The sequence below is a fragment of the Myiozetetes cayanensis genome, unplaced genomic scaffold (genome assembly GCF_022539395.1).
Source record: "Myiozetetes cayanensis isolate MyiCay16 unplaced genomic scaffold, myiCay2020 scf12, whole genome shotgun sequence".
NCBI lineage: Eukaryota > Metazoa > Chordata > Aves > Passeriformes > Tyrannidae > Myiozetetes > Myiozetetes cayanensis.
This window is the reverse complement of record NW_026086826.1, coordinates 14,285,267-14,307,679: the sequence shown is the minus strand read 5'-3', so window position 1 is coordinate 14,307,679 and position 22,413 is coordinate 14,285,267. Positions and strand designations below refer to the sequence as shown.

At 41.3% G+C, this 22,413-nt stretch overlaps 1 protein-coding gene across 1 annotated transcript in view; it reads left to right on the top strand.

The window, feature by feature from the left end:
• SYDE2 (synapse defective Rho GTPase homolog 2) overlaps positions 1 to 21,539 on the top strand; it is a 29,269-nt gene extending 7,730 nt beyond the window's left edge. The window contains exons 3-7 of the mRNA XM_050307588.1: positions 5,269 to 6,368; positions 9,044 to 9,170; positions 14,492 to 14,673; positions 15,568 to 15,799; positions 19,050 to 21,539. Coding sequence (XP_050163545.1) covers positions 5,269 to 6,368; positions 9,044 to 9,170; positions 14,492 to 14,673; positions 15,568 to 15,799; positions 19,050 to 19,552 — 2,144 coding nt within the window. The 3' untranslated portion in view covers positions 19,553 to 21,539. The remainder of the gene's footprint in view (positions 1 to 5,268; positions 6,369 to 9,043; positions 9,171 to 14,491; positions 14,674 to 15,567; positions 15,800 to 19,049) is intronic.
• Positions 21,540 to 22,413: the final 874 nt, after the last annotated feature.

Here is a 22,413-nt window from a genome sequence, read left to right as displayed (position 1 = left end):
CAGCAATATGTGTAGAGTATACTGGGCAGCACATACTACCTACAAGTTTCCTTCCACATATTGCAAACACTTAATTTTTTTTCAGATGGAAGATGCTTTGTGATTTAACTGTTTTCCAAGTACAAGGAGCTTTGGTCTCATGAGGCAGAAAAGCATTCATGTCTAATGTTTGCATGGTGTTTGAGATATCAAAGTGGTTAGGTGTGTGGCAGAAAGGTCCCTCTGCTCCCTCTTTCTCCTATAGAGACGATGCCAGATTTTCAGTGGGTTTTTTGGGATTCTGTGCCTGTGCTTTTGAAGGTCAAGGGCTTATTTATGCACTTCTCTTCGATCCATGGGCCGACAATACTGTAAAGACCTGCTGGTGAAAGAGGCCAAACGATGTAGCAGCTGTGGAGATGTAACTGGAAACAGTTACATTAAAATAGTTACTGGTTTTTCATTTTCTGATTTTTCCTGGGTAACTGCTTTTATCCTCTGGCAGAGGAAGTAGGGGCAAAGCTGCTTTTCATGCCATGAAAGACACAGTGAGGAGAGGAAACCTTTGTGAGAGCAGCCGGAACAGACAGTGCTTGGCATCAGCTGCGGGGCTGCCGCCGAGTGTCTTGGTGTGGCTCCAGCGCCGGAGTAGAGCCAACTGTGGCTTATGAGCATCACAGGATCGTTAGTGTTTAAAATATCTGCAACAAACTCATGCTTCTTTGTAGATACTGAGCTCTTTAAGTCTGGTCAGGGATCTGAAGTGTTTGTTTCCCTCCGTACTGAGGTACCCCTGTGAAGGATGCTCCAAGGATTGCCAGTGTGATGGAGAGCAGGCCGTGGTCAGGCCCTTCACCTCTTGGAGTGCGTGATAGGCTGTAATCGCTTCCCATTTTAATTAATGCACTATTTAAAGCAATTTATTTTATATCTTTTGCTCCCATGAAAGTGATCCTGGGGTTGATGAGTTCATCACAGCCTACTTAATGTCAGTGTATATAGTATTTGAAGAAAACAAACTATCTTTACAGAGTTCTTAGATATTTTATTTATTTATTTTTTAAAAATGTCTCCATTCCTTGACTCTAAAGCATTATATGAGATAGAACTCAAAGACTGCATTGGTCAAATTAATTTATATAGGGGTAAAACTTTTTTTTACAGGTTAAATCAGAGATTCTTCCATTTGTATATAAATAGTTAAGATGTTACATATAAATAATTGCTTTCCTATCTCAGTTTTTAAAAGTTCTGTTTAGTTTTTTTAATTTTCTTTTGCCCAGTTGCTGAAGTAGATAGAGGTTACACTTTCCTTGTATGTTAATTGAAGTTCCTTGAATTTGATATAGCATGAATTCTTCTCTCGATGCCATTTACGGTTCTGCTCTGAAATTTTATATCAGAACAGGTCTAGAAATATGCCTGCACCTGAGGAAGTTAACAGCCTTTGACATAAGTAGAGCTGTCTGTTTGTGTCAGTTGAGGATCCAGATCAGTATTTCTTGTGGAATCTACCACAAAAACAATAGCCCTTTTTCACTCACCCATTGTTTGCTATGAGGACAAATTGAGATATTTGGGCTTTTCGGTTTAGATTAACTGCTTTTTCACTTTTGATAATTTTCCCACTTAGTCTTTAGATTGATTTTAGGAAAAAAATAAGTAAAAAGGCATGAAAAGTGTAGGCAGAAGGGACACTTTAGCTTTGAAAGTTATAACCACTTAGTGTAAACTGTATTTTTTATTCTTTCACTTTTCAAAATGAAATGGCTTTGATCTTCAGTGCTAATGCCATTATTCTAGAGATGCTATTAGTGTTAGATGTAGTATAGTTATTATGTCTGGAGAATGATAGGAAAAATTAAACTACCACTCAGGTTTATTTTGGTGGGAACTCAGCATTTCCATTAGTTATGAGAGTGGCTGGTTGATACCTCAGTAGCTTGCTGTAATAAACAACTGATAGCTTTCTGACTTACTCATTCACCTCAACTTACTGTCCCAAAAATAAATTACATGTTTTTTGAGGAACATTAAAATGACTCAGAAACGCAACTTTAAGCAATGAGGAATGTGACATGTATAATAGGGTAGTCAGGTGTGCCTGTAAAACAGCATGTGTTGCTGGCAGTTGGTGTGACAGTGATATATGTGCCCAAGCACATGTAAACAGCATTAAGCAGGGTCAGACAAGCATTTTTACTGTGCTAAATCACCGCACATGTCTGGCAGGGGCTGTGTTGTAACTGCTTAAGAGAGTCTGATCCTCTCTTCCCTTGGGGCAGTGTTGTGTAGGGGTATGGTCAGTGCCAGCCTGCTTGGCTGAGGGGACAGTAGTGATTGTCCTGTGGACACCTGGATGGATGGGATGGGAGAAGGGGGCCTGGGTTTGTGAAGCCCTGTGGGCTCTTCGTGTCTGTCTGGTCATGGAAAGGCTTTACTTTCATGCAGCCATAGTGCTGAGCAAAGTGAAAGGTGGCTTTACTGCTCGAGCTGAATACACAGCTGATGGAAGCAATTGCTTAGGGTCGTTTTGACTCAGATTGTGTTGTCCTCCAAAAGCTTTTTTTTTTTTCTCCCGTGACTCATACTGCTAAAGCATCCAGAAGGCATAAGGTAAATACAGTAAAGACAGCATCTGATAGAACAGCCCAGGTTGGAGAGGGCATGAGACGATCATGTGGCTCACCCTTTGGTGGGAGGGGGAGCCTAGATGAGACTACCTGGGAGCCTAGATGAGACTGCCCAGCAGCCTGTGCAGTTGCATCTTGAGAATCTGCAGTGGTGGGGACTCTACCACATCCCTGGCAAGGTTGTTCCAGGAACTGAGTGTTCACACTGTAAAAGATAAATTATATACACACACATATAGATAGTCAGCTGCATTCCCACACTGCCTTGGTGCAACAGGTGCCTCATATGTTTCATCTCCTCCTACCACCCTTTTGTAAGGATATTTTTATTGTCTGACTGCTGAGATGGGATGTGCAGTGGCAGAGCAAGGGGGGACAGGGACAGTGAGGAGCCTGTTTGCAGCAAAGTCTTGTAACCTGGTCTAGGAAAGAGGTGCAGCTCAGTTCCTCTGTCACCCTTGTGAGAAGGCTGTGTCAGATGGGTAGTGAATTGTTACTGGACTGTGCTACAACTCCTTCTGCAGCTTGTTCAGAGTTGTCATGTACACTCTCTTAAAATTGCATGCATACCTCAGCACATTGCTGGCTTTAGTGGAACAACATGTGGCTCAGTGCTGATGGGAATACCATCCTGCATAATGCTCGACTGTTAAGTTTCTTCCAGCCACATATTTCACTTTAACTATTTGGTGCTGAACACAGCAGAAGTTGGACACATAAAAGTTGTAGTGTTAGATTGACTCTTTGGTTTTAATGAGCTGGGGGGGGGGGGAAGTTTAATTTGCTGGCCTGCTTTTCCAAGCCTGTGCCAGAGGCTTTTGACAGAAAGGGAAGATTAATGTTAGAGGCTGCAGTGTGGCACTGATTGCTGCAGAGCACTCCAGGCCAACCCACCAGTGGGACCGTGTGGTGATTTGCAGTACAAGGGAGGGCTTTGTGCACTTTTATCAAACACCACATTTCTAACTCACTGCTTGCCAGAAAAGCACAGCAGGCGTGCTAGAAATAGCCCTTCCCCTGCAAGGGAAGTACTTCCATGAGATGCAGGACTGAGTGAATTTTCCTCTGTTCCTCTGGAAAACAGATTTCTATGCATTATTCTTCAAAACTGAAACTTTCTTTTATAAAGATATGCTTTTAAGCAACTATCTGCAAAAATTATTTAAACCAACCCCTTCTGTTTGGGCTAGAACTAGTTTCCCTTTCCCTGGCTAGCATGGGGGATGATGGATGACTAAAGGTGTTTGAGTCTCTCTGAGCTGCCTGTGCTAATTGCATCACACAGGATTAGTGTGCTGAGGGGCTCTATAGCACCTCAGCCTGCATAGGCAAGTCCTGTTGGGAGCTGCTAAGATTTGAAAAGTGATAAGGGAGTGGGATGGCTATTGCTAGCAAGAGCCACTCTTGGTTTCTCAAGGGATAGAGAAGTGACTAAGTGAAAATACTCATGTAATTTTATTAATATCTATCATTCTGGCCTCAGTTTCCCTCTTGCATACTTCCTTTACTCGGGTAAATTGATTGCCTTTCCTACAGTCATTACTACCTCATGCTGGTGAAAGTGAGAATGGCTTGAGCAAAACTTGGTTATTTGCATTTCATTGAGTATTGGAGCGTGAAGTGAACCACAGGTTCCTGTCTGTGTGCAGTACTGGCTTATGTCTGATTGTGTTCCTTAATTAGCTGTCTTTTACTGCTAAATGGAGGGAGTATTTTTCTTCTTTTGCCCTCTTTAGCATCAGGGCCTGCTGCTTTTTTTTCTTCTTGATTTTTTTGGGGTGTTTTTGTTTTGGTGGGGTTTTCTATGTGGGGTGGGTCTTTATTATTTGTTTGGTTTTGTTCTTTGGGTTGGGGGGGGTGTACCTTGAAAGTTGGGTGATTTCCCTCGAGAACATCTCTTGGGAACTGTCTAACATTAAGCCCTGTTGTGGGATGGTAGTCCCAGGAAAGATGGAAGGTTGCTGGCAGGTAGTGAAATAAGGCAGTGCAGGATGCAGCTTTTGGAAGGAATAAATCCTAGTTGTGTTCTTCCTCTTCTGTCCTGCAGCAGAAAGAAGGAGCTGAGGGAAATGGAAGATAAGGTGTAAAATTGCCTGCATCTACACAGGGGAGATTTAGGGCTCTTCGAGGTAATAGAGGGACATGTAGAAGAGTCATATACTTTATTAGAGACAAATCTTTCCTCTAGGCCGAAGAGGAGTGGCAGTGCTGATGTGTTGGCTGCATAGACAAGAGTACCTTTGCCATTTTGTGATGTTTTCCCATTTAAGTCTGGTTTCATTGCACCTGTGCCTCAGGAATGCAGCTGTGTGTGCTGGTGTGGGGGATGCAGCACAAACGGATCGAGCTGAATGCAGTGGGTGAGATCGCTCATTTGTTTATATGTAGTTTCTGGCCCTTTCAGCTCCATAAAGCAGAACAAATCTGGCTTTTGATGATTAATTGCCAAATTTGGCTGAACGAGTCAGTAGAGCACAGCTTTCTGAATGCTTGTGAACGACTGACTGAATGAGTGATGGTTGTCTGAATGAATTGTACTTATCAAGTTATGACAAATCAACATGTTTCCCCTAGTTCAGGATTTATTTTCTAATTGTCAAGAAGTGCAGTTACTGAGCAGTTTGAAAATTGTTATTCCTTCTCTTTTCTTCTAAAGGTTTTGGAGCTGCTCTTGCACCCAAGGCTGACATACCCTCCACAGAGGTTTCTCCTCCAAGTCCTAGTCCTCTGAAAAAAAGCGGATCAATCAACTGGCCTTTCCCTGATAGAATTAAATCTCCCAGGACTGTGAGGAAGCTTTCCATGAAAATGAAAAAGCTGCCAGAGCTGAGCAGGAAGCTGAGTGTCAAGGGAACTTCAAGCCATAGTAGTTCAGATAATCCTCCTTCCCTGCCGAAAGGTAGCTGCCGGGATACAAGCCATACAGTGTCTTTGCCATCTTCTGGAAACTCAGCCACAGCTGCCAGCAGGAACGTGATCAGTCGTTACCATCTCGACAGCAGTGTGTCATCACAACACACCTTCAAAAAGAAAAGCTCAAGGAGCTCCAAATCCTTCAACAAAGGTGGTTATCTCAGTGATGGTGACTCTCCCGAACTTATAACAAAATCAGGTAAACACAGGCATGAAACCAAGTGTGGGAAAGGAAAGGAGAGCCTTCCAGGTAACAGTGGTAAAACTGAAATAGATATTGATGCCTTCAGACACTACAACTTTTCTGATCAGCCCAAGTGCTCTCAGTACATCTCTGGACTCATGAGCATTCACTTTTATGGTGCTGAAGACTTAAAACCACCACGAATAGACTCAAAAGATGTCTTTTGTGCAATACAGGTTGACTCAGTAAACAAAGCAAGAACTGCCCTGCTTACATGTAGGACAGCATTTCTAGATATGGACCACACATTCAACATAGAAATTGAAAATGCTCAGCACTTAAAGCTGGTAGTGTTCAGCTGGGAACCCACCCCACGGAAGAATAGAGTTTGTTGTCATGGAACCGTGGCTCTTCCCACTCTCTTTCGAGTCACAAAAACACATCAGCTGGCTGTCAAACTGGAACCGAGGGGGCTTATTTATGTCAAGCTGTCGCTCATGGAGCAGTGGGAGAACTCTCTGGATGGCCTTGATGCAGATCGGGAGCCCGTGATGTTTGGCGTAGATGCTCGAAAAGTTGTCGAGAAGGAAAATGCAGGCTTGATGGTGCCACTTCTGTTGCAGAAATGCATTCTGGAGATTGAAAAGAGAGGCTGTCAGGTACGGTGCATATTTTAATGTCTTTTGTCAGTATTTCTTTGTTTAGATAGCTGTTGTTGCAGTGTGAGCAGTGAGTGGAAATGGGGAAATTAAGAACACCTTCACATGTCAATTTTTTTTCCTTTGCTGCTTCTGCGTGGTAAACACTGGCCATTGCAATGGGGGAAGAATAGCAGGACTGTGTGCCATCAATGCTTCCACTTTGCCCTTGTAGAGAAGTACGCTTGACAGCAGGAGCTGCTCCTAGCAGTGCTTTAGGACTAGGAATAGTGAAATGAACCTGCAGTCCCCATTGTGTAGACTCACTCTCCAAAAGCAGAGATGAGCTGAGAACTTTAAAATGCTTGATTTCTGAGACATGGATCAATATAGGAACATATGTCTAAAAGCAAAAATTGTATGGTATACTGTTCTCTCCTACCCAAAGCTGAGACACTGTGCAGTGACACAGTGATGACGGACAGGTCTTTCGTCAAAACTTTACTTACCTGCGTGCAGTCTGAGGCCAACCAAAGACCCATCTCTGCTATCACTTTGTACACAGCATTAAGATGAGGAAGGAGACCCTGAGGATGTGAATTAGTTATTTCACCACACTACTGCTCCTTCAGGTTGTTCTCAAAGTTAAGACTGCTGTAAAGCAGTAGTGCCCAGTGTCTTTTCATCCCAGTATAGTTTTACTGGTTGATGTAACCTAACGGCCAAAAATATGTATGAGAAATGAGCTATGGAAACAAATCACCAGTTAAGGGATGCTAGACAAGAAGTCTATTAGGAGGGACTATGCATAGTCCTAAAGTTGGATGTTCCCCTTGGCAATGAATTTGCAACTTCTGGGACGACTCTTGCATGCTGTTCCAGAGCATGTGTGAGCCCTTGGTGTCTCTTTACACCTGTTCTCACTCAGGTGAAATTGAGAAGTAGTCACACCTACCACTGTTACTATTTTAAATTGCTGACAGGTTGGATATACTTCCAGGTGTGATGAGATTAACTCTGCTGTTTATGATCTAGGTCGTAAACTGTACGGAGAGGTGGTAATTCTGTGTGGTTCTTTTGCTGAAAGTCACTGCTGATAATAACTGTATGATTATTATTGTGAATGCTTCTCCTAACATTGTGCTAAGTAGTGGAGAAGAGGAGTTTTATTCTTTCCAATGTATATGTCCCATGGTTTTAGCATTTTATTTTGGGCTTATTAGCACCTAGTCATGCAAATGATATTGGGTAATCAAGGCAACACTGGAAATGAAGCGATTGGGATCTGAGTTATCTGAATGTACCTGGTGCTTTTGAGCATGAAATCTATTTTGTATTTGCACAGGGAGAACCAAAAATGCAAAATGTACTGTTAACTTCTTCTTTTAACCACACGCTTCTCTGACATTTTTGATTTTTCTACAGACTGCAGACTACTGTCACGGTGTGTTATCTCCACCTGAATTTCAGTTGTGGCATTAGAAAACTTTAAAAGTTTAAAAGAAATTGTATTAGGCATCTACTAGATCACATTCAGTCTTGAGAAAGGGGGAGTACAACTTCCATTAGGTAACTTTCCATTTATTTTAAAAGGAATTAATATATGACCAGACAAATACTCTTGCTTGCAGAGCTACATTCACATGGTCTTAAGCCAGTATAGTCTAAGTCAGGTGGGATTTTTTTGTTTGGTTTGGTTTTGGGTTTTTTTTGTCTTGAGCCCGTGGTACTTTTGGACTAGTCATTTACTGCTCAGTACAGCTGTCTATAAAGTTAATTAAAATAAAATGACTATTTTTAAGAGTTAGTTTCTTGAGACCATAGGAGTGCTTTGTATAAATAGTGAAAATTAAAAATACTTATAAAATGGAAAATCTGAATGCGTGAAGGTACATGATTTAACTAGTCATTCAGTTCAAGAGTGGTGTGGGTTTCATTCTTATCACCTTAAGCATATTAAATAACCCCTGTTTTGCAGAAAACTTTAAATATAATTTGAAACACATAGAATTCAGCATATTGTCATCTTTAAAACAACATTTTATAGGTGTAATAATGGAGTATTCATAATTTTCTTGAAACTGGTGTTGGGTATAAAATTTTTGATTTCTTACTACATAACTTAATACTGTAGGAAAAATGTTTTTGTTTATTTTGGTTTTGTGTTGGCTTTTTAATTGTTTTCTAACATTTCTCATTTTTAGTAAGGAGTCAGTTATATGACTTCTGCTAAGGATTAATAACTGTATTTTGTTATACTGCAATTTTGTCTACACAAGGCTCTAAACACTTCTCACTTCTTTCTGCTGTAGTTCCAATTCTAGGAAAAATAAGGATGATCTGAATGAGTAGGGCAAGAAGCAAATACAGGTTTCATTTGTATTTCTCTTTCCTGAGTTTGCGTAAAAGCGAACATTAAACAATTCTAATTTAAAGCTCATGTTCTGTCAATAAACCGCTTCTCAGCATGTTCATTGTTGTGAAAACATTCGTGTTATTCATTTACTACTTAACAGTGTCTCTTGTGAAGTGTCCCATACTGTGTATGTTGACGGTTTCCACTGTTTGGGTTTCCCTATCATGCATTTCCAAACAGTTGCTTTTGTTATGCTCTCTGGATGAGACACCACACGATGTCTTTATTAGTCCCCTCTGCAGGCAAGGGACTGATGTGGGGCTCTTGGTTTTGTTTTCAGGTGGTGGGTCTGTACCGGTTGTGTGGCTCAGCAGCAGTGAAGAAAGAGCTTCGAGAAGCTTTTGAGAGGGACAGCAAGGCTGTTACTCTTTGTGAAAGCCAGTACCCAGATATTAATGTCATAACAGGTAATACATTTTCTTGCTTTTCTTCTAATACAGAGTTGTGCCATGTTCTCCATGTTCCTTTTAAAACATGAACTTGTTTTCTGTTATAATTTAATAAGCTTTAAACTGCTGCTTTGTACTGCTGAAAGATGGGTGGGAATGAGTGCAGTAACTGTGGGCAAGCATAAGTATGAATGAAGCAGCAGTGGTTTGCAGGGAGGAGAACATGGAAGGAACTGCTTTCAGTAACTGCTCCACCACTTACAGAGGGAAGTGGGAATCTGAAAGCAGCTAAGGTGTCAGAGCTGGTTAAACCTCTGCCATGGGTTTGTATTGGGGCAGATCTGGAAAAACTTGTGTGTGATCAGGCACCTCCACTGTGCTGGTGGCTCCACACCATGTGACCCGAGGGCCATTTTGTATCATTGGTTCTCCCATTTGTGTTGGAGATTACAGGAGTTAGGGAAACAGATTTCCCAGCTCGGGCAGGCTAATTAGAACTGCAGGAAAGTGCATTTGATCCCTGCTTTTTTAAAAACCTTATTAAGGAGCAGCTTTCTCCTGCTCCCTGGAGTGGCCCCTTTACTTGCTGTTATGCAGCAAGCTCCAGGCAGAGGTAAGATGAGCTGGAAGTGCAGGAGCAGAAGGTCCTGGGAAACCTGTCTGGGTCTGTGTCAGCTCCTTACATGGATCTCTGCACAGGAGTTGCACTGCAGAACTGAAGTAAGTTGTTGAGTTTTTTGGTTTGCTTAAAAGTGGAACAGTTTTATAACTATTGATACTTGTTATGTAAGCTAAAGTTGATCTAATTTCAGGCATCACTGAGTAAGCCAGTTGCTCCAGCAAATTAGTCAGAAGCATTCATTGCCTGTATATCAAGGGATAGAAAATGTAACAATAGTACTTGGGATATAAATTTTCTGTGCCAAAGCCCTTTGTTGAACACCCAATATCCAGTTGTATGGCAGTTATACCCTATTTGGTATAAATAAACCACTTGTTTGGTGGTTTATTTAATTTCATTGTATTGGGAATTAAGTTTGTTCATTACATTTTATAATATACATTGTGTATCAGAAGATATTACTGGTTGACATTTACTGAGTTACATAAACCTTTTGGTTCAGAGTGTGCAACTAGTCAGTTCACCTTAATTGCCTTGGCTGATTTCACAGTTGGATTCAGTGTTGATCACAAGCATTCTCAGCACCAGAAACTTGTATTTATAGATGCACAGAATTGTTTAGGTTGCAAAAGACCTTTAAGATCATCAGGTCCAACCATTAACCCATCACCTTTTCACTCTGATAGTATACAGCTTTTATAAACTAGGTGTATGGTAAAGGTACAATATAAGTTATCTTTTAAACTGTATAATTTTCTTCTCTTTACAAATAAATGAATGAGAAAAAGTGGTGAGAACTTCTAAGATCAGATTATTCCATGAAATTATTGAAGTCCTATTTTCTCGACTTTTGCAAATCACTTCAAAAGGGGGAACTGCTTTCTACCAAATAGCAAAAGCTGTCTGATATTGACTTGTAAGCAGACAAATGGCAAACTGTAATTTGTAAATTTTATGTAAAATAATGTAAACTTTGGGGTACTGGAAAATTTTGTTTGGTTTGTTTGTTTGTTTAATTTTAGAATACTAAAAATGGCATTGCACTCCCATGCTACAAATAATCATTAAAATAAGACAGTATTTGTAGAAATGGTTCAGGAGTATTGTGGGGAAGGGGTATAGGAATTTAATACTCATCCATAGGGAAAAAAATCTATAACATTTTCTAAGCATTTTGATTTTCCTGAGTACGTAGTACACTCAGAACCAACCAGAACTGGCTGAAACTGAAATCTGAACTGCAGGAGGGCTCAGTGCTAATGCAAAGCCCTGGAAGGGCAGCATCACGGTCTGACGGATCTTTCCATCACGAGTTTGTGCTGTGGGGGTCAAATTGAAAGATCAAAGTACATTTTTCTGTATACGTTGCTGCAAGCCTCATTGTTGAAGGTGAACTTCTGGTGACCATGCAGGTCTTGCTTGGTGGTACTACTGAAGGATAAGTTTTTGCATCCAGAGTTTGTATTGCAAGAGTGAAAAGAGTACAGTTTTGGTGTTTGCTTTACAGAAAGACTACTGGATATGCTTTTGTATGCATTCTGTTGCAAGAGTTTGCTAACATGCTGCTTTCCTTACAAGGGAAAAATAGTTTTAAGAAATTACATTTTAAAAAACGGACTTTCCCCCCTGGTAGCCCTGCAGCTCTGCTGTACAATTGCCTGCAGTGCCTGTGTTCGTATGGGTCCTGTTGGGAGGGAGCAGGGAAGGAAGGAGTGTTTGTAGCCATAGCTTCCACTGACCAAAATGCACCACTCTAATTATGGCCAACTGTCTGGTCTGGATTCATAGAGAAGCCTGCAATTTTTGCTGACAACTGAGTTACCCACTGTGCTAGGAGTACAACAGTCTGCAAAATTTACTGCTTATGCTTAGGGAGTTGGGTTGAGGGGGAATGTTTCCCCTGATTATTTAATACTGAGACTGATGCACATGATTCATATTCTATCAGCCAAAACATGTGTTCCATAAAATATGAATCCTCAGCATAAATCTTGGCTGATTTGAAAAGAAGTGCTGCCTTATGTCCTTTTTGAACTTTGAGTAGCACTCCTTTCCAAAGAGATTAAATTTTTTTTTTTGACAGCTCTCCAAGGACTAAAGAATGAACATTTAATGACTAAATCTTGACTGAGAAATGCTCCTGGGATTGGCACAGGCTTACACACAATTAAGTGTGCTCGTGGCTCAAACTGAAGCGTGCAGCCAGTTTTTGGAACTGACCAGTAGTCGTGTTGTTACATCGTGTCTGTTCACATCCACGTGAATTCATATCTCTGCATAAAGCATGCAATACTGTTAACAGTTCAGTGGGTCAGAAAAATGAGGAATTAATGAAGTGGATGGCAATTCCTCCTCTCTGTCTAAATTTGTTGTGTGTGGTTGTGTCAAGAGGAATGTGCTAGTGGGTTGGCAGCAGTGGGAAGCGTAGATTCATGGAAAAAAATAACAGCAGCCTCTTACAGGGCTAATTTAGCTGAGAGAATAGCAAAAGGATTTAGAAAGGTCAAGGGGCATTCATGGCTCCCAAACCATCCTGCTATTTGGGGCTGAGCAGGAGAAAGTCCTTTGGCAGGTGGTAGTCCTATGATTGTGGATGCTATTACAGGAATTCCTGATAAATAATTATTAATAGACAGCTGTGTTTCAACAGTATAAGCTGATTTGATTACAATATGCCATTTCCTAATGTAAGCTGATTTTGATTTCAGCCTCTCCCTCCAAAAAAAGCAAAGCTGAAACAAAAATCTTGACAGAAGTCAGCATCTCTTGCTGCTGTTTTGCTTATGAAAAAAGAAAGACATCCCAAACCATATTGTACAGCACCAGCATCTGCCACATTTATCGCATAAATATTTTAACCAGCTAATCCACATATGGAACATGAGCCTCTAAATCCAGGGAAGAAATAGTATTTGGTATTTGGTGGGGAGGGAGGAATATGAGTAAGTTATTAAACAAAAACTAGCCACTTAAGTGGAGAAGTCCGAAAGTTGCATTCATTTTAAAACAAACAGAAAACCTCACCAAAACACCAGGGGAAATACTTTTTCAGGAAAATATGTGGATGGTTGTTCACATATTTTCTGTTCCTGAAGGGATGTTCCTATTTTAAGCATGGAGCGAGCTCTTGGGAGCTGTGTGGAGGTCTGCAGAGACAGAAGTTTTGTCTGGCTGCCCCATGCCTGTGCTGCAGAGGGAGGTGGTCTGGCAGCTCTGGGGAGAGATGCTGCTTCAGGTAGCGCTGCTCCTGCAACGCCCCCTCAGCAGCTGCACTACTGCTAGGTGCAGTTTTCTTTCAAGTGAAATATTTGTACAGGTAGAAGCCAACTCTTACTTACATTCTGCATGTGAACATGGTAGTGAAGGGCAAAATGTTAACTTCCCTTCCCTGTATTTTTTCAGAAAAGACCTCATAACAAAGCCCACTCCTGTACAGTTCATTTTACAGCTCGGTTATACAGGCTAAGATAATAAAAACTGTTGCTTTGTTAAATAGCACAGTGTGGTGGTAATTACTGTGACAGGAGATTTTACAAGGCTATGAGGAGTGCCTGTTAAAAAATATTCTGCCTTTCCAACTTTGCCTGTTTGGAGGACAGGCTGCTTTGTTATCTACAGTACCTGCTTTTGAACAGGTTTTTTTTAATCCACCATTTCTTCTTAACAAAGTATTTAAATTCAGTTGTGATCTAGCTAAAAGGAGTAGATGTGCATTTTTTTTAAGGAAAATAAAAGCTCCTGGGAAGCAGGCTTGTTCCCTTCAGTTTTCTTTGTTGGTTGTAGTGGATACTTTGCTTCTAGATAGCATCCTGTTGTGTCTTTTCCAGAGGTTACTGTTAGAAGTCTTAATATTTTGGTTTTTTTAATTATTATTCTTACAATCACTGAAACCACTCTCAAAATGAAGTATCAGCCAGCCTCCAAAGCCAGCTTACAAGAATGAAAACGCTCAATTCCTTTTTGTTTGTTTGCATTTGTGGAAAGAATAGGGGTTAATGAGGCACTTGCCTGGTTGTTGCATCTCCAGCATATCCCATCTTTGGAAACAGTGCAGTGTGTCTCTGCCACGAGGAGGGCTCAGTGCCTGGGTATTTTAGCCAGTATCTCCTGTGGGTGTGAATTATATTTGTCCCAGCAGAAGCAGGTGGTGTGCTGGGGGGTGCAGGGTACCCAGAGGCAGCAGGGAGTTGGTGTTTCCCCTGTCATGAGGGCATCTGTTTGGTTTGTGCTTTGGTAGGTGAGAAGGTGCTGTGTGCTCCACTGCATGTGCCATTGGCACTGTGGTGTTTGCTCATAATTTTATAGCTGAAAATAAACAGGAAAACTAACTGCTGGGTGTATATAAAAGATGAGGGGTCATCAAACTGAAGACTTTGGTGTTTGTAGGAGCTCCTTTGCTCGGATGGGAGATGGACTGATAAGAGCCCTTTCCTTGCCTCTCGGTCACCCTGAAAATGAAGAAGACCAGGAGAGATACTCACCCTGTGCCTGGTGTCCCCACTCCTGCACACACAGCAGCCCCTGTGCCCCAGCCCCTTTTGCTGTGCTCTTTTGCTGTTGTCCTTCCATCCCTCATTCGTGAGTGCAAAGCTTGTCACTGATGTGAAGGACTTTCTTGAGGGATGGGTGAAGCTGACATGCCTTAATGCTCCCAAAAATTGCTGGAAAGTGAATCTGCAGCTTGTTAAAGGGACCTGTTCTTGTGTCTCTTGTGAAGGTGTCCTAAAGGATTATCTGCGAGAGCTGCCCTCTCCCCTGATAACCAAGCAGCTCTATGAAGCAGTGTTGGATGCCATGGTGAAAAATCCCTTGAAAATGACAGCAAATGGTTGTGAGAATGACCCAAGTGACTCTGAGCGCACAGCAGCCCTTCTGGATTGCCTGCCAGATGTTGAGAAGGTGAGCAATGTTAGCAGGTTCAGGTGAATTGCGTACTTCAGAAAATAAAGGATATTTCACACTGGATATAAAACATCTCAGAATATGTACGCCTGTTTATCTGACTTAATGGTTCGCTTGGATATATGATGCTCTCTGTGGCTTTGAAAATACTTCCATGCTGTGATAAATTGGAGGGTCTGCATTGCTGGATTTATTCTAGTTTTCATTTTATATTGTCTCTGTAAAACTGAATATAAGGCTTTGGTCACTACTTTTGTATTGTTAGATCAGTGATTATTCCTGCGTGAAGTCCTGCTCCACTTCCGTGGAGCTCTCTGTTGTAATTACACTGTGTAATTATAAATGCATTTCTCTTTCCTATGTATGTGCAATAAAGCCTTTGCTTCCCATGCTGTGCAGTGTAAAAGTGCTGTGCAGTGTTTCCTGCCCAATTCACCTCTGTAGAAAACCACAGTTAGCCCATTTTGGGGGGAGGGACTGAGCAAGTGGCCTGCACAGTGTCTGGACATTCCCTGGAACCTTGTTCAGATGCTGACATTATATCAAGGGTTTCTTTATTTTCTAATGTACCTGGATCATCTGTAATACTTCTGCAGCTTCTTCTCTCTCCCTGATGCACCTGTGATAAAACTGTGATAAAAGTCATCCATATAAAACTGAGTTCAGGTAGGAAACAAGCTGAATTTTACCAGAAAGTCTGTCTTAATGGACCTATTCTGTGATAATCAAATACAGCTTTTCTAATTGAGCACTTAGGTGGTCTGTTGATGGGTGTTGGTAGTAAAACCAGAGCTGTGAGCCTTGATCTTTTCCCTACAGAGCAGTGACATTAAGATGTCAGCACCACCTTCCTCTAGTGTTTTGTTTCCTGACAGTATTTTGTTTCTTTAGACTACCCTGAAGATGCTGTTGGATCACCTGAAACTGGTGGCTTCTTACCATGAAGTAAATAAGATGACATGCCAGAATTTAGCTGTATGTTTTGGCCCTGTGTTACTGAGCCAGAGGCAGGAGACAACCAACCATAACAACAGAGTCTTCACAGACTCAGAAGAGCTTGCTAGTGCCTTGGACTTCAAAAAGCACATAGAGGTTCTTCACTATTTACTCCAGTTATGGCCAGGTACTGTTTCATGAATCTGATCAAGGGAAAAAAACTCAAACCATTGCTGTGTTTTTACTGTGTGACAATGTATGTTAATTCACAGGGGGACTGAGCAGCTTTGGAATTATTAAAACATGAGGTACTGTGGCATCACCTGTTAATCTAAAGAAATTATGATAGTTTCATAATCAACTCTTTCTGTTCAGTCACTTTGTTTAATGGGAATTTTGTTTGTTTAATTGCTTTCTTACCAGATGGCAGAGTTTGCATATAATATAAGAAATGGTGAAGACTTTATGTGAGCAAAGGCAGTAGAAAAAACCCAGTGATGTTAAGGTTTCCACATCTGAATTAGGGAGTTTGGAGATTTATTTTTTTTCTTCTGCTCTCCTGTTGTGACTCGAGGGCTTACTTTATTTCTGCCCTTGTAATTTGGCAGAGTTGAGAACATCCTTATAGTAAGAGCTTTGCAACTTCTAATTCTTTTTGCAGAGCAATGCATAAGGAAAAATGTTTTTAAAACAAAATACAACAAAACCCAAACCAAACCACCCCAAGTACCTTCTGGGTCCCACTTCAAAACTTAAAAGGTCATAGAATATAATATAATAGAGTATCCTGAGTTGGAAGGGACCCACAAAGATCGTTGAAGACCAGATTCTCATTCTCTTCAAGCATACAAGTAATGCTTTGTATGCTCTTGCACAATTTAGGATCAATTCTCAGTAAGAAGGGAGGTGAAATTCTAGTATTCCTAATAAACTAATAAAGTGAAGGTAACTATTTCTGCTAACATCTGTCTTTCAAATGGGAATTGACTGCACAGTGTTCATGTTTCCCCTGGTATTCAGAGAGGCATAAGCCAGTGGAAATAGTCAGGATGACATCTGGAGCCCTGGGTTTCAGCCTGTGGTGAATTCTTGTGTATTGCTGCTGAACCACAGCCTTTTCTTGCACAAGCACTGCCTGGAGTTGGGAGCAGAGGAAGGTATTGCAGCTTTTTAGTTAAACAGGGAGAGTTTGAGGGTAATACTGTGAAACAATTTAGCATTGAATCTGAGGGGTTTAGTCTGTGTCAGTCAGGGCGTGCTGCTGCAGTGTGGGCAGCCCCTGCATCTGCCTTTGTCACCTAGCAATGGGGAGGGTGAGCTTGGGAAAGAAGTCAATGTAGACAACTAATGTACTGGAGAAAGACCCAACAAGTATAGTTTCAGTGTTGTTGTCTAATATCCCCTCTCCCCCATAAGTTTGATTTATGATAGTTTGCTTGCATTAGACATTACAAGTGACTCAGCTGAGCATGTGAGCTGCATGCAGCAGCTCAGTACAGGTGCTGAAAGGGTGTCATCAGCTGGCAGCTGGAAGAGCTGCTAGTGGACAATATAATTTGCAGTGCTTTTTACATTTTTTCCATACTCTGCTGACCTGTTGGTGGCTGTGCCCTGGATTCACCTCCTGTGACAGCTGACCTGTGGCTGTAACACAATGACCATGCACTGGGTCAGCAGTGTCAGGGGTGTCCTGGCTGTTGGCTCCACTCACTGCAGCCTCACAAGGTTTCAACCTTGTCTGCCTGAGAGCAAGAGGAGAGTTAGTTTGGCATATGGGGCTGCTCCATGATGGGTTTGAGGCGACCAAGGATGCTGTTGCTCCTTTGTCAGCTGCAGATGGGCAACCCCAAAGTTGCTGACCACCAGAAATGAAAAGAAGCTTCCAGTCAGGCCAGTGAGTCTGTGCAGGAGAGATGGGAAATGTGGGTGGAGGAGGAGGGAGACCAAGAGGTATTTGGACAGTAAATACTCTGCAGGAGCTAATCAGGAAACCCTGGGGATGGCTTATGGCATGGCTGCTGTGGGATACAAAAGCAAGTGGATGTAGCTCTGCCCAAAGGAGTGTGCACTGCTGTAACAGGGTAGGAGTAAGGTAAGTAGTAGAGTTTTCCTTCACTTGGAAGAAAAAGCCAAATGCTATCCTTGGCTTGCAAGAAGTGTGCAAGTTAAGCTAAAAGGGAGGTAAAATATGAATGCAGAAGACTTGAGGTGACCACCACACAGTGTAAACAGAACACTTGGACTGAACAGAAGGATCACAGTCTGGTCCCTTATATTTAATCTTCTGTAGATTGAGATAGCTTGGTAATCAACATGTTGTGCAATACTTCAATTTCCGTATATTTCCAACTGAAAACAAATAGTCCTTGTTTGGTTAGACTGTGTAACACTGGCAAGTTATTGTTAACCCATGGCCCTTTGTCTTAATGGAACACAGTCTAAACAGAAGGGCTTTTGTTACAGTAAAAGTGGGTGAAAAAGCAGTGAGAGTTATTGCGTGTTGCTGTGCAAGACATAAAGTAAGACTAAAATCCCTTGGAAAGAACTGTAATGTGGACCCAGAAAGAGGACTCGGCACAGTTCAGGACTAAGCTTTTGTGCTTGTGTGTGAGGAGTCTGACAAGGAAGGGGGGCAGATTGTGGACCGCATGGGTTTGCATGCATGGCCTTTTCAGCACTGAAGGGGAATGGAAAGTCTCTGCTGCTCATTACAAGAGGCAGTGGTCTGTATAAAACCAAAAGAAGTTCTGAAGCTCAGATACCTACAGGCACAGGTCAGCAAAAATAGTCGTGCTGTTTATCATAGGAAGTGGGTAACAGCGGAGGAGCGTGTTGGTAACTTATGCTGTCTAAGGGTGAGCTCAGGTAACATTGCCATCCAACCTGTGGGAGTGTACATCTGCCATGGGGTTGTGGCTGCTTAGAAAAAATAATGCAAACAAGCTGCTTTAATAGTGCAGAACATTAGGGCAGAAGAGAAGCACAAGAGTTCAGCTCTTGGTGTGTTGTCAGCTTCTATAGGTGTTTCTCATTGGTGGTGGTATTTTTGTTGTGTTCCAACCTCTTTTGCTGTGCCTGCTTTCTGTTATCCTTTAGCCTGGACAAAGCATGTGAGCTGAGCTGTTTGCTGTGCTTTGACCCAGAGCCGGATGGTGATTAACTCACACAGTGAATTTAATTGGAGTTCTGGGAGTTTCTCTGCTGCAATTTGAATCTGGCATGAACCTTCAAAATGGAGCTTTTACAGTAGTTTTTCTAATGCTTTTACATCAAACAGTGGAAAAAAATGTAATAGTGGAATGTGTTGGCTGTAAGCTTGCATGTATTCATGCGTGCTGTTAGTGTGTGATGTGGAGGGAGGACAGTGGGCATCTGTCATGGACTTTTCTTGTTGCAGCATGGATTCAGTCCTGACTGGTTTAACTTCTCTCTTCTAGTTCATCACTCCCCTGCCAAAGAACCAGCACATCTGAATGCATTTCCTGAGCACCCATCCTCCCTGAATTACCTGAGACCCAAGAGGCAGAGACCTCAGATGCTGAATCTGAGCGGTACCGAGGTGTCTGGGGTACTCAGACCAAGGCCAGCAGGTCTAGACAGCCCATCGAGCAACCGCTATGCTGGGGACTGGAGTAGTTGTGGGGAGAACTACTTCCTAAATCCCAAGGACTGCCTGAACGAAGCAGACTACGATGACGTCCCTTCAGAAGACACGGAGAGCGGGGATGAGAGCAGCAAAGCCGAGGAGTTGGATGCCCCAGAAGGACACCCACAGCCTGTCCCTGGAGAGCACACCTTCCAGAGCTACCTGACAGTGCAAGCGATAGACTCTGCGGTGGATCACAGGGCAAACCTCAAAGACCTGCAGGAAAGTATTGATACTCTGATAGGAAATCTAGAAAGGGAACTCAATAAAAACAAACTAAATATGAGTTACTAAATCCTGTCCTGTACCTTGTCTCCTCATTGTGCCTCCATGCCCCTCATTGGGATTCTGCAGCTGTGTAAGGAGTGATGGTGCCCCTAAACACCTTGTGGTAAGGCCACGGCACATTTTAAGCCATTCCATAATGTTTCTGCCTTGTTGTTAGAAGACATTGTCCTGATATCTGTGTTGGAGACACCTTAGAGACCGTGAAGTGATTCCACATAGTGGCATTTCCTCCCTAAAAACACTATGCACTTAGGTGGTCTGGGCAATACCTGGTAGAAGATAAAGCAACATCTCTGCTGTCAGTGGCAGCAGAACTCCTCGTTCCTGAAATCCTGGTTCCGGTACAGATATTCCTCTTGGAAGAGGATGAATGCTGCTTGGCCTGAGTTTTGCAGCATGGACTTCAGATAGACTTGTTTTACTATATATGCAATGGCTGCTATGAAAAATGCTTTCTATAATATTTATATATAAAGTTTTAATTGTACAAATATTAACATATTACTGTATTAACACTTTTCAATAATTATTTAAACAAGCAAAAAAATAAATATTTTTCTAACCTTGTTTGTATATATCTATGTATAAATGTGCATGTGTCTGTAGCCACCTTTGGAAGGAGAGGTCTCAGAATTACAAAATGTCCCCGTTTCTAGGAAGACAACGTTCAGCGATGCCAGGATGAGGGTTACACAGTGTTTGATTTATGCACAGAAACATGGCCAGAGAGAAGGCGGGGTGAATGATTAATGTAAATGACCTTGTGTATTGCAGGAACATCAGTTTGCAGGTGTTGACTATTAACTCTCTCTCATACACACCCCACCCTTTCTCTTTTTTTTCTTTTTTTCTCATTGTTTGTTTCTTCCTCAGTGGTTTTTTTCACATATAAAAGAGTCTGGAAGGTACTCACTTCTCAAAAAATATTTTTGGTTTGTCCCTATAACCTGTTACTTTTATTATTGCTATTTCAGTACGTTTCTTTTTTTTCTCCAGAGTTTCCTGTATTTTTGTTGTGGTAGCCTTGTCTGGCTGCTGGTAGTTAGAAGTGTTAGAGCCGTCTGTAAAGGAGCTGTGGCTCTGGAGAGGCAAGACTCAAGTTCTGCACAAAGGCAATTGCTTTTTTTCCTCTGAGTCTTTTCTTCTTGTTGTTGGGTTCTTCTTGTTTTAATTATTCTCCCAGAAATGGAAACCGGAGTTGTCACATGAGGTGGAATGAGTCGAGGGATGTCACTCCTGGGCAGTTTCAGTGGGATTGCAGTTCGCTGGGACCTTATTAGATTCAGCTGTTACCATCTGCTCACATCATCCTTATAGTCATTTATGGCGAGCAGTTAAATATTTCACGTTAAGGAGACACGTTCTTGATGTATTAAAAATAGTTATCAAATAGTTACCAAATTACATACAGATGTTTTGATAGTCCCTGTAACTAAAAGGAGATTTCAGAGCCATTCTTGTCCTCTACAGGTACAGACACACCCCCGAGGAAGGGGGAACTTGGGCGAGTGGGGGTGAGAAGGTTTTGGTGTTTTGAGAGGTCAAACACCGAGCTGCTGTCAGCTGGCAGGGTAGAAATTAATTCTACATCTTTTCGGTACAATTTTTGGCATCCTGCCATGGCTTTCCATTCACCCTGTGGGTAAGTGCTTTTTTGCTAACCTGTACTTCTTTATACTGCTTAATTGAAGAGTTATTTATTTACAGTAGCAAGGAATTAAGAATTGTTATGGCAAACTTCACCCCTCTTTTCTAAGGAATTATTTTAGCATGGTTCCAATGGTTTATTCAATCTCATTAATTTATTTTTTATAAGTGTTAAAAGATGCAAAACAATTATTGCAATATAATGATAATGTATGAAAATGTAAATTTAACCTGAGGCATTTATCAATAAATCAATGTATTTTTTTAAACTTTTATACCTACAGAATGTGCATACTTTTTAAACTATAAATTTAAATTCTAAATAAAAATTGAATTAAGAACAAAATTTGTCTATGCCTAGTTAGTGATTATTTAAACCTGTCTAAGCTGATGCCATCCCTCTGCACTGGCTGCACGTGTGAATTAATTCCATAAAGACATTTAGCTTTTTGAGAGGTGTTCTGTTGTCATTTCTAGATTGACCCAACATTTGAACTAGATAATTAAAAAAAAAACAAAAAACAAATCACTACTCAATTAGCACTACTTGAAAGATGTTTCCATTTCAAGTTTTTTGATAAATGACATATTAAGCTTTCATTGTCTGTAACAATCCGAATATGTAAGTAGTCACCTCTTGAAGTGTAAGATTTTTCTCCAGGAGGGGTGGGTCTGTAACTCAGGGCAACAGTGTACTGCTCTGTCAACTTGAATATTTTAACATTACGACAGCGGAAATTAATGACTTAATAAATTGTAATAATGTTAATCTAATCAGGTACTTGAAATACAGTAACATATTGGTATTATTTAAATGAAACATCTGCTGCTAATTTAGTGACAACACCTTGTAGAACACGTTTTATGTCTTAGAAATCCTCTTTCAATGAGACATTTCCCCAGTGGTATTTTTGTTATATGTTATCCCTTATATGTATTCTTATCAATACTATTATATTTCATATTATTTACATAATCTGGTCAAGGTGCATTCTTTTGATGATTTTTACAGATTCTTAAGGAACAGGATTAAAATGGGAATTACCCTACTCTAGAAACATGGAGATTAAAACAACTTGTTTTAATCAAAGCAGTAATGAATTTTTTTTTATACAAAAGAGTAGCCTCGGGCTGTGTGTGGTTCACAGGGCAGAGCTCCTCTTGAGCCCCGTGGGCACAGCCAGGAGCCTCCCCTGCTGCACTGACCTCAGATGTTGTCT